Consider the following 15,050-nt stretch of genomic DNA (forward strand, 5'->3'; position numbering starts at 1 on the left):
TTTAAACATTCATAATAATCTACCTTACCGGGTTTATCACCCCAAAAAGGTACCTAAACTCTATCCTAATAATTTTCAAAAACCTAACACGGGTATATCACTTAGGATGACGTGAAAAAGTACTACATCGGAACTCTATACTTTTACGAATTATGTGAAGACCGATCATACCAATTTGTAACCGAGAGATGTTGCATGAGGAAAACTTAAGAAACGGGAATGGATCCCCCCCTTCGGCTATAATACATCAATTAGGATGCGACCTTAGCAACGGTGGGGAGAAATTCCAAACCAAACCTCGACTAAACCTTATCACACAAAACTTGGTTATTCTACTCAACCATTGTTTAACGTGCCCAAACAACAAAGCCTCGACAAGTCAACTTATACGTACTTATTTATTATACATTACATACATCTATAATAAATATAGTAAACATCTCTAAGCATATTTTCTTTATCAAAATCAAAGGACATGTTTGTCAAGTTGATTATGCGCTTGCAAATTGTCCCTCTTATAGAACGAAGTCATGTTTCTCTAGAGCCACTATTTACACGAAACCAAATGGTACTACCGAGACTATGGTCTAAGTACCGCTCTCAAATACACTCACTTCTGAATCCATCATAACTTTATAATGGAGATGCAGCGAAAGTGGGATCCGGTACACAAGCCCTTCATCATACATGATCGTAGAATTTGTCCAATTATCATGATGATCGATAACCAAAACATCATAAGGCCCAAGCCCTACACGGAGTCCATGTCTCTTAGAAGCCTAATCCATGAAGAATTTGGGTATACTAAGACCACAAAGACAAGATCCTAGTAAGGACATACTTGGACCTTCCACGCTGGGTAAAGTTTGTCACTCGGACTGGAGAAATTCCACTGAACATTATTACCTCTTTACTCAACATGACAATCATGATCGACCACTTTCTCCACACATCAACATGCAATCGTCCACCATCCTCCAAAATACTTGAAGTGGATTATCACTCCAGAGGAAGAAATAAGGATCCTATTGGAATCATCCTAGATGAAATATTATTAGGCTTAAATGAATCCTATTTCACTTAATATCTCAACAAAAGAAGGGCTTTGATTATTCTCTACATATGGCTCTTAAAAAATATGGAGCATATACCTCCCCCGCTTCCTGATAATGAAATGAATGCCTCCCTCTAATACCGAAGCATTAAGAGTGCCAAAACCAGATATACACATCCATGATAATAATTCCATACGCAAACTTCTACCATGGTATGGTATTAAAAAGATGGACTATTTAATGGATGATCAACCCATAATTATGCTTATGAGTCTCGAGTGTATCACTTCTTACTACACCAATGAGCTCTTTAAGCAATTTGGTGAGACTGCATGCCTCCTTGTCGTGATTGTGCAGTTACCATAGACAGATATATCGAGCACAATGATTTCATAAACTACCTTGAATTATGGAACAATATAGTCAAAATGGGTATCTTAAAGACAAGAAGGATTATCTTGACCAGATCATGGATGAGTACCGACGTTAATAAGAGGAAGAAGAAAGTGAAGGTTTCGTCACCTCTACCTATTGCCCCGTAATGTCATGTGTCATCTGACACGTGCTAAGCTACAGAGGGTATTTCCCGGGGGTTACTTCTTTCTTGGCGACTCTAATGGGGAATGTTAATTTATAAATAAATAAAATTATGGCTATATAATTTTTAATTATAACATTTTAAACATTCATAATAATCCACCTTATTGGGTTCATCACCCCAAAAACGTACCTAGGCTCTATCCTAATAATTGCCAAAAACCCAACACGGGTATATACTTTGGTATTACGTGAAGAAGTACTACATCAGAACTCTATACTTTTACGAATTATGTGAAGACCGATCATACCAATCTGTAATCGAGAGATTTTGCGTGAGGAAAACTTAGGAAACTGGAATTGATCCCCCCTTTCAGCTTTGATACATCCGTTAGGATGCAAGACCTTAGCGACGGTGGGGAGAAATTCCAAACTAAACCTTGACTAAACCTTAGAACACAAAACCTAGTTACTCTACTCAACCGTTGTTTAACATGCCCAAACAACAAAGCCTCGACAAGTCAACTTATACGTGCTTATTTATTATACATTGCATACATTTATAATAAATATAATAAACATCTCTAAGAATATTTTCTTTATCAAAATCAAAGGACATGTTTGTCAAGTTGATTATGCGCTCGCAAATTGTCCATCTTAGAGAACGAAGACATGTTTCTCTAGAGCCACTATTTACACGAAACCGAATGGTACTACCGAGGCTATGGTATAAGTACCTCTCTCAAATACACTCACTTCCGAATCCATCATAACTTTATGATGGAGATGCAGCAAAAGTGGGATCCGATACACAAGGCCTTCATCATACATGATTGCATAGCTTCTCTAATTATCGAAGATTACAAAGCTATCATGATGATCGATAAATAAAACATTGTAAGGCTCAAGCCCTACACGGATTCCATGTCTCTTAGGAGTCTAATACATGAAGAATTTGAGTATACTAAAACCACAAAGACAAGATCTTAGTAAGGACATACTTGGACCTTCCACGCTGGGTAAAACTGGCCACTCAGACTGGAGAAAAATACCACTGAACTTCAGTACCTCTCTACTCAACATGACAATCATGATCGACCACTTTCTCCACACATCGACATGCAATCGTCCACCATCCTCCAAAATACTTGAAGTGGCTTATCACCTTAGAGGAGGAAATAAGGATCCTACTGGAATCATCCTAGATGAAATATTGTTATGTTTAAATGAATCCTATTTCACTTAATATCTTAACAAAAGAGGGGCTTTGATCATTCTCTACATATGGCTCTTAAAAAAGATGGAGCATATACCTCTCCCGCTTCCCGATAATGAGATGAATGTCGCCCTCTAATACCGAAGAATTAGGAGTGTCAAACTAGAGATACACATCCATGATAATGATTCCATACTCAAACTTCTACCATGGTATGATATTAAAAAGATGGTATATTTAATGGATGATCAACCCATAATTATGTTTATGGGTCTCGAGTGGATCACTTCTTACTATACCAGCGAGCTCTTTAAGAAATTTGGGCAAGACTGCATGCCTCCTTGTCGTGATTGTGCGGTTATCATAGACAAGTCTATCGAGTACAATGATTTCATAAACTACCTTGAGATGTGGAACAATACAGTCAAAATGGGTATCCCTAAAGACAAGAAGGATTATCTCGACTAGATCATGGATGAGTACCGACGTTAACAAGAGGAAGAAGAAATGGAAAGTTTCGTCACCTCTACCTGCTGCAGTAGAACTCTCTCCCCTTGAAAAGAAGTTTTAGTTTTACCAAAATTATATAACAAAAAAAAGTTAGAACGTAGTAGTATAATAAACCGGAAAACACATAACTCCAAAATTTTGAACTATGTAAAATCGGAAGTTCTTTAAAGCAAGTATATAAAACTCTTATGAGATGTTTACTCTAAGTCATGTTATTTGCATATGCATTTGCTCTTGTTTTTACAATTGCAATACTCTATTCTTCTTCTATCGCAGTCATCAATAATGTTCATACTGACGGATGTCGAGCTGGTCCCTTAGATCGATAACTTTCACGCTAATGAATATAATTATCAATCTTATTCCCTCACCCCCATCATGAGGTTAATAAACTTCAAGGTAAATTCCACCTTCATGTTGGTAATGCAACAAAGGTGGAATCATGTCAAACGAGTTTACTTCTTCGGTGAAAGAATTATGTGCCCAACCATAAAAGAATTATGGGCTATTCTTATGATGGACAACAAAAATGTTTTACATTGAAGACTGTTTATAGACTCAACGCCCATCGGAATGTTCTTACAAGAAGAGTACAGATACTCTAAAGCTAAATCTGATACTATCATTGTAAAGACCTTTGTCGATTTCCAAGCTTGGACTAAGATGACAATAATAGATGGAGAAATCCTTCTAAAGTTGGGATCATCTATGATAACGATGTCAGTCCTACAATCTCCTTTCTTCCTAACACCGGAAAATGATAAGCTCTCCTCGAGAATCATTGAGGTAGAACACAAAATGCGAAGAGGCAAAAAAGATCCCTCTGGTGTTATCTTAGTCGAAATACTAATGGGCCTGAATAGCCCACGTAGGTCTTCTAATATGAGTAAAAGGGGGTTCTCCTTAATCCTCTATATCTGATTGTTTGACAAGTTCCAACGCCTACCGCCAGTTCTTCCTGATGGCATCATGTCCCCTTTCATCCAATATCGGAGAATGAAGCAAGCCTTGCTTGAAATTCCGTTACAAAGTAATGATGAAATCTGTGACATTCTTCCATGGTATCCCATCAAGAAAATGACTTTCATGATGGATGACAAACCGCTAATTATGCTTGTGTTTGGAATGAGTTACTTACTACTATACCCATAGTCTGTTCAAACATTTCTGCTACAACTTTATCAAATTGGCCTTCACTATAGATAAGCCTATCGACAGTAGGGCCTATGCGGGATATCTTGAAAAATGGCTTGATGCTTACTAGATAGATATTGTGTAGAAGTGAATGAAATACCTGGACCACATTCTATAACAATACGATAAAGTTTAGGAAACTGAAGTAGAAGAAAATGCTAGTGTCGGAACAGACTACATCTTGACTTTTTCCTTTTAATTTCATCAAGCACTTTTTCCTTTTAGACTCTCTATAAATTATCAACAAATGAGTCTTATCTGTAACAAACTTTGAGAATATATTTATATACAAATCTATGTTTATTTTGATTGAATCACCATAATTCATATCTTATATGTATTTGCATTTATACTTTCGTTACATCTACAAATCTTCACTTCTTTCTCTTCCCAGTCGTAGTCTACAACTGCAGCAAGTCGGCACAGCCCCAATAAGAAGAGACTCTAAAACTTGACGTTTTATGCACCAAGAAATGACCGAAAGAATTACAAAAACTTATAAGGATATGGTATCTCCAACTGAGTTTGCGGAAATGAAGGTTATTGTTCAACAAGTAACAGAGTAGTTGGTAGTGTTAACGAATTTAATGACCAAGTCTGCTATTCCTATTCAGGATCTTCCATCCTCGTCACGATAGTGACAACAATATGTACTTATCATCACTCTAATTAGAATTAACCTTCGAATGCGTCGTAACGTGGAAGAAGCCTTTCTATATAATGAGCCTAAAGATATTGATAATAGGTCAACGATAACCCAGTCAAAAGCCGTTGATGACCCCAACGCCCCAAGAAGGCATAAACCCTACGATTATTCCTCCTTTGAAATACATGGTCCAAATGGATCATTTGAATTCCAAGCAAGACAAGTTCAAAGATCAGCTAAAGTAGTTGACCAAAGGTATCATTGATGAACATCATGATTGAAAAAATTCTATGAAGACTACCGAATGAAAAATCATCCTTTTTGGGATAAAACTGTCATCTTTGTCAAAATACATATGCAAAAGTGACCCTGTCGCTTTCTTCCATCTATATAATGGCCATGACACCTTTATATCTGGGAGAACCAACAATCTTTTATCTATTTCCACAATACTTAGATGGTGCAATCTTATGTTAGTATCACCAAAAAAAGATAGTGTATCTTCAAACTATCAATGAACTCGCATCAGCCTTTATAGAACGGTTCAATATGCATCTCAAGTTAGAACGACTTGAGAAGATGCTCAAGAACGTAAAACAAGACAAGAATGAGAAATTTGTGGTTTTCATCGAAATATGGAAGGCTATTTCTAAAGAAATTGATTTTTTATTTAGCGAACAAAGACAAATCGATATAATTTTGGATAATATCAACGGTCGATATTCTGTTTGATTTGCTGTTAAAGCCTTCTAAAACATGAAGAAGCTCCTCAAGATAGGTAATAACATCGACAATGCCTTTGAAAAGGAAAAGAGGGAGGGTAAAACCGTGAAGACATATCTTACTCTTGTGAGACCTCAAAGGAAGGAAAAAATCGAAGTTCATCAGGTCACAACTACCTAACAAGCTCTAGCCTCTCCTAATCCAAGTCCGAGAAAACTTGTGTTGGCTAAAATAAATGTCCCGACGATATCTAAACCGCCAATACCAAAGGTCCCGAGGCCTCCCAGAACTTTTGATGACTTGGGTATGACCTTGAGTCAAGTTCTTACTCTCCTCTAACAAATGAATCTAATCAAGCCCTTAACTCCAAAAGAAGGTAAAGAGTTTCTCGGAAAATTCAAAAGTACATGGTGTGCATACCATCAGATGAAAGATCACTCTATTGATAATTGTAGTGCCCTTAAGCACCAGTGTTAAGACCTAATCGATCATAAAATCATCCCTAAACCTGAAATCAGGAAAAATCATTTACCCGATCACAAGGTAAATATGATCTTCGTGGATGAACCTATTGACAGTCTTGAAGTTAATATGGTCAATCCATGGCCTAAAAAGGAGGATCAAAGAATCCTAACTCCATTGGAAGTGTCTGAAAATTGGTGGATCCCTAGTAATTCTAGCGCAAGTTCTCTTAGGAGGAATGAGCGACATGAAGTCCTAGAAACATGTAGTGGATTTGTTGTTCAAACATTGAAATCTTATTGGTTATTTCTGGGGCTATTTTCTAAACGGGAAAGATTTGTTTTTTGAGTCTTCTAAGTTAGTTGAAGTGAAACCAAAATTGCAGAATTAATAAGGTTGGTTTATCTTACTATTTTTGCTCTTTGTTGTTATTTGCCAAGATTATTGTTTGATCTTGATGCAATTGATTAGTGACTCTAGTTTATATCTACAGTGAACCCCTGTTTGTAACCTTGTTGATAAGAGTGGATTATTAAGTGGCCAAACTGGTCTCGTGGTTTTACTCTCAATTTGAAGAGAGGTTTTCCACGCTAAAACTTGTATTGAGTTGTCGTTTTGATTTTATTATGTTGTGCCCATATTTTATACTTAGTTAATTGGAAAAAAGTTATGTTTTGAAGAATACATTTTCCCATCATCCAAGACACGAAACTTGTATTCTAACTACATAAAAATGATCCCTAGCACCACTAGAACATAAACCAATCAACAAACATACATCCATAACATCAATCTTTAGAGAAAAATTAAGAAACTCAAGGCTTGTTCTTCACATAAAATAATAACTTTTGAAGATTTTTAAGTTTGTTTTTTTAGCTTAAAAGCATCTCAAATCAAACATGCAAAATATATGGACTTTTCTTGAGTTGTTGTCCTTGAACAAGGGTTCAAGAACACGTTGTATTCAAGACTAACTTTTATTTCAAATTTAGGTGATTTTATTTAAAGGTGAATGCAAGATTATTTATTTACAATGCTCTTATACATGTAATACAATCATAATATGCTGCAAATAAAGTAGCATACAAATAGAAACCCAAAAATACAAAAAAAAAAATGAAACTTTATTTAGGCTTATACAAAGTGAATGTAAATGTTAATGATCCTTACAAAGAGTATGAATAATTCAAGAAATTGTTCATAGCAGCCTTAAACGGGAATACCAAGTCTAGCTAACACAAAGACAAACTTGAAACTTTGAAACAATAAAAATAGTATAAATGTATTGAGATTTGAGATACTCGATAACTACATCTTGAGAAAAGTTTCTCTAAATATATAAATAAACTACTAGAACACTCAAGCCTCTTCAATTTCCGTAAAACTAAGGAGCCATTAGTTTTCCAAATGAAATTCATATTGATTGGTTCTCCTTTTTTCGTGAATTTGCCAAACGAAATTCAAATTGATTGGTTCTCCTTTTTTGTGAATTGTGGGCTTTATTTAATTCATTAAATCCCCCAGTCATGCAGTTTCTTTTGGGGGTCTATTTGGTCCAGAATCAGCTGAGATATCACCGATTTATGAAATAAAAAAAATTAAGACTATTGCTAGTCGTCCACGAAGAAGAAGGAGAAGTCATAGTTGAGTCGCTCAAAACGCTCGCCAACGTTCTGCATGCTGCTCTTAGGCGTCCATGCAAGGGCCTGAAACGAATGGGTGATTCGTCTAGGCTTGGGTCTTAGCTATGTTGACTGCACCTAGACTTGGTTGACTCTCCTGGAAAGGCTCTACTGGTGGGCCTAATAATGACTCGTCCGCCGATGGTGTTTGGCTAACTCTGACACAATTTTTTTCTTTTCCTAAAATACCTAACAAAACAAATAACATTAATAATTGATAAATTCATCACAATTTAACTTATTTACTAACTTGTTTATTTATTTGTCTTTTGAATTTTATAGTCTCGATTATTTATTTTTAGAGCCGGGTCGATATGACATTGTCTCTAAAATAATTATTTATTCAAAATCTATGCAATGAGCCCATATATGAATTTAAAAAAGTTATTTATTGACTCAAGATTAATATTTATTATTTTTATAAATTATGGAGTAAAATTTGAATGTTTGTAGTAAAATTGTGATGATTTAAGTTAACCTTAGTGATTTCTCTTATGGTGTGTTTGATGATGGGGGAATTGGAATTGGAATTGGAATTGGAATTGAAATTGGAATTGGAAGGGTCAATTCCAATTCTGATGTTTGTTTGAAGAATTAAATTTAGAAATTGAATTTAGAATTTAAATTCTGATGGAATTATAAACCATGTATTTATTCCTTTTTAAATTCCGGTCAAAATAGGTAAAAATTCTAATTCCATCAAACAAACAAATCATACCCATTTCCTTTCACCTCTCTCTTTCTCTCCTTCCCCATTTTCCCTTCACCTACCCATTTTCCAGCTTTCACCTCTCTCTCTCTCCTTCCCCATTTTCCAGAGCCCGTATCATTTTCCCCTTCAATTAAATCTTCTTTCTCTTCTAATATGTAACGGGCGGCGACTGGCGACGACATGAGGCGACTAGCGGCGACGGGCGACGATCTCTCACTGGCGGCGACGATCTCTCACTAGAGGCGACGATCTATCACTGCTTCAACATCAGGTACCTTCCATATATATCTCTTTAATGCCGAAACAATTTCTATTTTTTGTTTCTGGATCTGGATGCGTTTAGATATTCCTTTCGTTGAGTTTTATTAATTGAGAATATTATATGATCAGACTTCCAAACTACTTCCAAGCTTACTTTTGTAAATCTTATCTCCTCGGAATTTTTTTTTTACTTATATTCATATTCAAATATTTATTTAGAAAAATACATTTGATCCTAATGATAGATCCTGGTATTTTGCAATAGGGTTTGAGTGATGTCATGTATTTGTGGAATAGTAGTAGACTCTTTGTTTTGTATGTGATGCTTTATGATTATCAAGAAATATTATGAATATTCATGCGGCATATGGTAAGATTAAAGTATGTAGAATAGGATAAGTGTTAGTTTGATAAATATGTTTGTTAGTATCTAGTAAGATTATGACTATTTATTAGTATTTTGATGCCTAGGATTGACTCTAAATGTATTTATGGTTTTTCTATTTTAAAGTTTAAATTTATGTAATCTTAGTTTTTAAGTAGAATAGATTTAAATCAGGTTATTTGGAGTTAGAATAAAATAGAAGGTAAGTTGGTTGATGATTTGAAACATGGGATAGATTAACACATCCTCAATACCTTTTTGGTCGCCATATTGTAATTGTGGATTGGTCGCCATTAATTGCAATTGTGAAATATGAAATCAGCATATGATACATATAAACCTTATTTAATTTTATTTATTTTGCAGAACGTGGTATATTTTTAATGGATGATAACAGTTTAGTACAAGTAAAAAAAGAATATTACTTCTTGATGTGATAACTCAAACCACTATTGCAATTGTGGATTGGTTACAAGAACAACATATACCGAGAGTTCCACGATATGACACTAAGGAAAATAATGCATTAAGAAAAATATTGTTAAAAAGATTATATGGAGAAAAAGACAAAACTTGTTTTGACTTATTACGATTCATAAAACACAGTTTCACTATGTTTTGTGAATTGTTGCGTGAAAAAGGTTTACAAGATAATAGCAATGTGACGGTTGAAGAATCTATAGCCATGTTCTTACTTGTATTGGGACATGGAGTAAAACTTCGGGTGCTTGGAGGTATCTATATTCGTTCATTAGAGACAATTAGTAGGCGCTTTCATGAAGTACTACGCTTGGTTCTCAGTTTAAGTAAGAATTTTATAAGATTACCTAATCAAGTTGGAGGTGGTTCAAGGTTAGTACCAAAATTAAGTTTGACATATGTTTGTAGATTATTTTAGAAATTATATAGTTTGATTTTAAATTTTTTAGGATTGTCTTGGAGCTTTGGATGGAACACATGTTGAGATGACTATTCCACTTAAGGCTCAAGGTAGATATCGAAATAGGAAACAATAGATAACAACTAATGTTTTGGGAGTATGTGATAGAAAGAGTTTGAAATTTCTTTATGTTCTTCCTGAATGGGAAGGTTCATCATCAGATTCAAAAGTTTTACGAAGTGCATTAGTGAGAGAAAGGGATCCATTTCTTGTGCCGACTGGTATTGTTTTTTAAAATTTATTTATATTAGTAGCATTAAGAAGATACTAATAAATTTGAATTTTATTTAGGAAATTATTATATAGTTGATGCTAGATATGCAAATACTCCAGGATTTTTAGCTCCTTATCGTTCTACTCGTTATCACCTAAATGAATGGTCAAGTCATGGTAATCGTCCTTCTAACTATAAGGAATTATTTAACCTATGACACTCTTTAGCAAGAAATTCAGTAGAGAGAACATTTGGATTGCTGAAAAAACGATGGGCAGTACTTCGTCAACCATTATTTTTTGGTACTAATACACAGGTGAATTTTTATAACATAATTATAAGAATTGGTTATATTATTTTCTTGACATAGATACACAAATATTTATTTCAATAATTAATTTACTTGAATGACAGGTTCGTATTATTAATGCTTGTTGTGTTCTTCATAACTACATTCGTGAAATTGCAAGTGAATTGGATTATCCATTGTTGCATGAGGTTGATTATGATTTGTCACAACAATCAAATGAAGTATTTGATGTGGACTATGAAGATGTCATAACAAATGTACAAGGTGGTAGTCAATGGACAAATTTTAGGGATGATATGGCAATGGAGATGTATAGTCAATATCAAGTTAGGAGTGGTAGAACTTAGTTACATGTTTTTAGTGATTTCATATCTACTTGAACAGTTTTAGTTTATGTTAAACTAGTATATAATTGTGGTGATGTGTATCTTCTTTTATCAATATAAAATCTTTGTTGGTCTCTTTTCTAATCAATCTTATATTTTCACTCTCTATTTTGAAAAAATAAAGAGAATGAAGACTAAATTGTATCTCAAATGGACATAAATGATGGATAATGTGCTAACAAATGTATTTCTTGAGCAACATAATTTGGGAAATCATCCTCCTAACGGATGGAAATTTGTTGCATATGCTATTGCGGTTAGTGCATTACACAATCAATGTAATGTTAATGTTAGTAGGGAAAATATACAATCGCGACTTAAGACTTGGGATAAACATTACATTGTTATAAGTGCTATGCTTGGTACGAGTGGATTTGGATGGGATTGGGATAGAAAAGTGGTGAAAGTGGATGGTGAAGAAGTATGGACAGCTTATGTCAAGGTATATTTATTTATGTTGCTTGAATTCTTATTTTAAGATAACACTTATATATATATTTTTTGTGACTTGTTTATAGGCACACCCAGATGCGAGTCATTATAGAAGTAAAATTGTTGGAAATTGGGAAGATTTGTCAATTATTTGTGGACAAGATAAAGCTAATGGAAGTGGAGCTGAAACGGCTGATGAAGGCGCAAGAGTTATGTTTGAAGATATAGAGAGTTGTTCAAAATTAAATAAAGAGTCAACTAGTGTAGAACGACCTTCTAAAAGAACTCGTCATAATGATATGGTCACTGCAATATCCAAGATGGCTGACGTGGTTGGTAAGGCATACAATATTGACAAGACAAGTGCTCAACAAGTTTTTGATGAACTATCAAAAATTTCAGACTTAGAGGAGACACAATTTCTACAAGCTATTGATGTACTCACAACAAACGAGAGGAAGTACGAAGTGTTTCAAACAATCCCTGAGCGTATGAGGCGTGCATGGATTTTGTTACAAATGAAGAAGTGATCATCAAGTTACGAGATTTCCAATTTCTTATTTTGTGTTTCTTTTGTTATTAAGACTATTTTTATCTCATATATGGGTAGGGAGATACTTTAACTTATTGCATACAAAATTATACATTTTTCTATGTTACTTTGATCTTTTATCAAAATATTATTATAACTTGTTTGATGTTATGCTATTTTTTAGTAAAAAAATTGTCTCGCTGAAAATTTGTTTGAATAAGTTGTTTTCTTATTAGAATTTTTGTTTAAAATATTGATATAAAGTTACTTTGAATTATTTGTCAAAATTATGTTCATAAAATAATTTCTTCCAAACAAAATAATTGGAATTGAATTACAATTCTATCATTTTTCCAAACATGGGAATTGAAATTGAATTACAATTCTATAATTTTCCAAAACATAAGAATTGAATTGTAATTCAATGCCAATTCTCATGGAATTGGAATTAGAATTCCAATGCCAATTCCAATTTCAATTCTCCCTCATCAAACACACCCTTATATTAAAAGGCATGATATTCAAGAATGGATATATGTTGGATTTTTTATTTTCCTCTTCCCTATTACCCTTATTATTTGTTTTCATCTTCTTGTATCTTTTTCTCGCTTTGGATGATTTAGAGCTAACTTTAATTCATTTTCTCTATGGCGTTTTATTAGACTCTGTATTGGGGTAGTTGTTTGTTGACCATACATGTGTGTGGCCTCTTGTCTTCATCCGAGATTCTAATAACCACATATTGGGCTGCTCCATTTAGAGAGTGAGGCATCGGGGTATAGCTTGCACACATGATTGGGTTAGAACTGTCAACATAATGACTTCTTAGTTTGACAGTAACCACTTTCGTGATAGAGGAACAAAATCACAAATATTGCTTTCAATCTTAGCAACAAGCATCTCAACTTTGCCATCATTTTGCCAAAGTCGCATGAAGGGGATCTTGCTATAATCTCATGATTGATTGAAAGATTGGGATAAAATTATTCCCAACAAGGTTTGTTTAATTGCACAGTTAAGGTTGGATATCTAAATGTTTGAATTTCTATTTTTTTTAAACCTAGTTTTGTGAATCGTTAACCCTAGGTTCTTGAACTAATATTCCCACTCAAACTTGAGCAGTTGTAACTGAATTCTCTAGTGGATTCGATCGATATATAAGTCGAACTCACCTCATAAATCAAGGGCATGAATAAATTTGTGAAAGTTTTGTCTTATTTCTCAACTAAATTTGTGGATCTTCATCTTAAAACTCTTGAACTGTTAGGCACTATCAATATTCTCTTCTCACCCCTGCTACTTCTTCTTCTCGAAACTCTTGAATTATTACTTTTATATTGTTCCGCTGCACATAATATCATCAATGAAGTTGTTCTGTAAAAAATGAAAACGAAGTGTAGAAATTTGAAGAGAAAAAATATTATTTAGATTGTGAGTTTAAATGAGAAAATCATATATTTAAAGAACATTGAGTCTAATAAAATATAAAGACTCACAACACTCAACATGTTGAGTGTAAACAAAGCAACATGTTGAGTGTAAACAAAGCAACATGTTGAGTGCAAGTAATTGCATAATTCTAAACTCCCCTCAAGTTGGGTATAAGATATTGAGAGTACCCAACTTGTCACATAATTCTTCGAAATTCCACTTTGAATGTCAATTATTCCAATAAATTTCATGATTTTGTAACAAAAAAATAGTTATAAATCAATGTCATGTACCTATCGAGAGATAGGGTTTTGGTTTAATTGCATAAAAACGGTATAATGTATCTATCGAGAGATAGAGTTTTGGTTGAATCGTATAAAAACGATGTCATATACATATCGAGAGATATGTTTTTGGTTGAATCAATTTAAAAAGATGTCATGTACCTATCAAAACATTGAGTGCATCAAGCATCAAGCATCAAACATCAAACATCAAACATCAAACATCAAACATCAAACATCAAACATCAAACATCAAATATCAAATATCAAACATCAAACATCAAACATCAAACATCAAACATCAAACATCAAACATCAAACATCAAACATCAAACATCAAACATCAAACTTCAAATATCAAACATCAAATATCAATCATCAAACAACAAACAACAAACATCAAACATTAAACTTAAGCATAATGCTTGATGCTTAATGCTTGTTGATTGATGCTTAATGCTTGTTGATTGATTCTTGGTGCTTGATTCTTGATGCTTGATTTTTCTTACTTGTAGTTTGATGCTTAATGTTTAATGCTTAAACCGCATCGGGGCATCTAGCCAACATAATCCTAAACCCTAATCCTAACTTAATGCTTAATGTTTAATGATTAAGCATCAACTTACATGGCGATGTATAAAAACAATGTCATATATACTTATACGAATTTACACAAAAGAATCTGATCAAACCTTTAACTCTTAGAGAGGGTGAAGAGTTCCTTGGAATGTTTAAAAGTGCGTAATGTGCATACCATCAGATGAAAGGTCATTCTATTGAGATAGAGTCATGTATATTTGTTGAGCCTACACTTCATAAAATATTTGTTTTCTTTTTTTTACAGAACAACATATACGTTGAAGTATCAATAAATTAGAGATACTTGATGTTAATCTACACAAACTTGTTGAGCAAATTATGGACACCTTGTGTTGTGCAAATTATTCCCCGGAGAATTCATAACCAATATTTTAATAATATAGATAATATATATTAAAATTATTTTTATTATATTATTTATATAACATAAGAATTAGAATTGAAATTGAATTATAATTTTATATTTTTTTCAAACATGAATTAAACTGTAATTCATTAATTCTTGGGGAATTGGAATTAGAATTTTAATGCCAATTTC

General features: G+C 33.6%; 2 protein-coding genes across 2 annotated transcripts; both read left to right on the plus strand.

Annotated features, from left to right (window-relative positions):
• Positions 1 to 9,996: 9,996 nt before the first annotated feature.
• On the plus strand, positions 9,997 to 11,194 carry LOC124934557. Its single transcript, XM_047475090.1, has 6 exons — positions 9,997 to 10,164; positions 10,313 to 10,373; positions 10,473 to 10,544; positions 10,657 to 10,713; positions 10,765 to 10,853; positions 10,952 to 11,194. Exons 1-6 carry the CDS (start codon positions 9,997 to 9,999, stop codon positions 11,192 to 11,194), a joined length of 690 nt encoding a protein of 229 aa, XP_047331046.1.
• Positions 11,195 to 11,396: 202 nt separating this feature from the next.
• On the plus strand, positions 11,397 to 12,195 carry LOC124934568 (uncharacterized protein At2g29880-like). Its single transcript, XM_047475101.1, has 2 exons — positions 11,397 to 11,675; positions 11,752 to 12,195. The coding sequence occupies exons 1-2, from the start codon at positions 11,397 to 11,399 to the stop codon at positions 12,193 to 12,195; spliced, it is 723 nt and encodes a 240-aa protein (XP_047331057.1).
• Positions 12,196 to 15,050: the final 2,855 nt, after the last annotated feature.

This window comes from Impatiens glandulifera, chromosome 1, assembly GCF_907164915.1.
Source record: "Impatiens glandulifera chromosome 1, dImpGla2.1, whole genome shotgun sequence".
Taxonomy (NCBI): domain Eukaryota; kingdom Viridiplantae; phylum Streptophyta; class Magnoliopsida; order Ericales; family Balsaminaceae; genus Impatiens; species Impatiens glandulifera.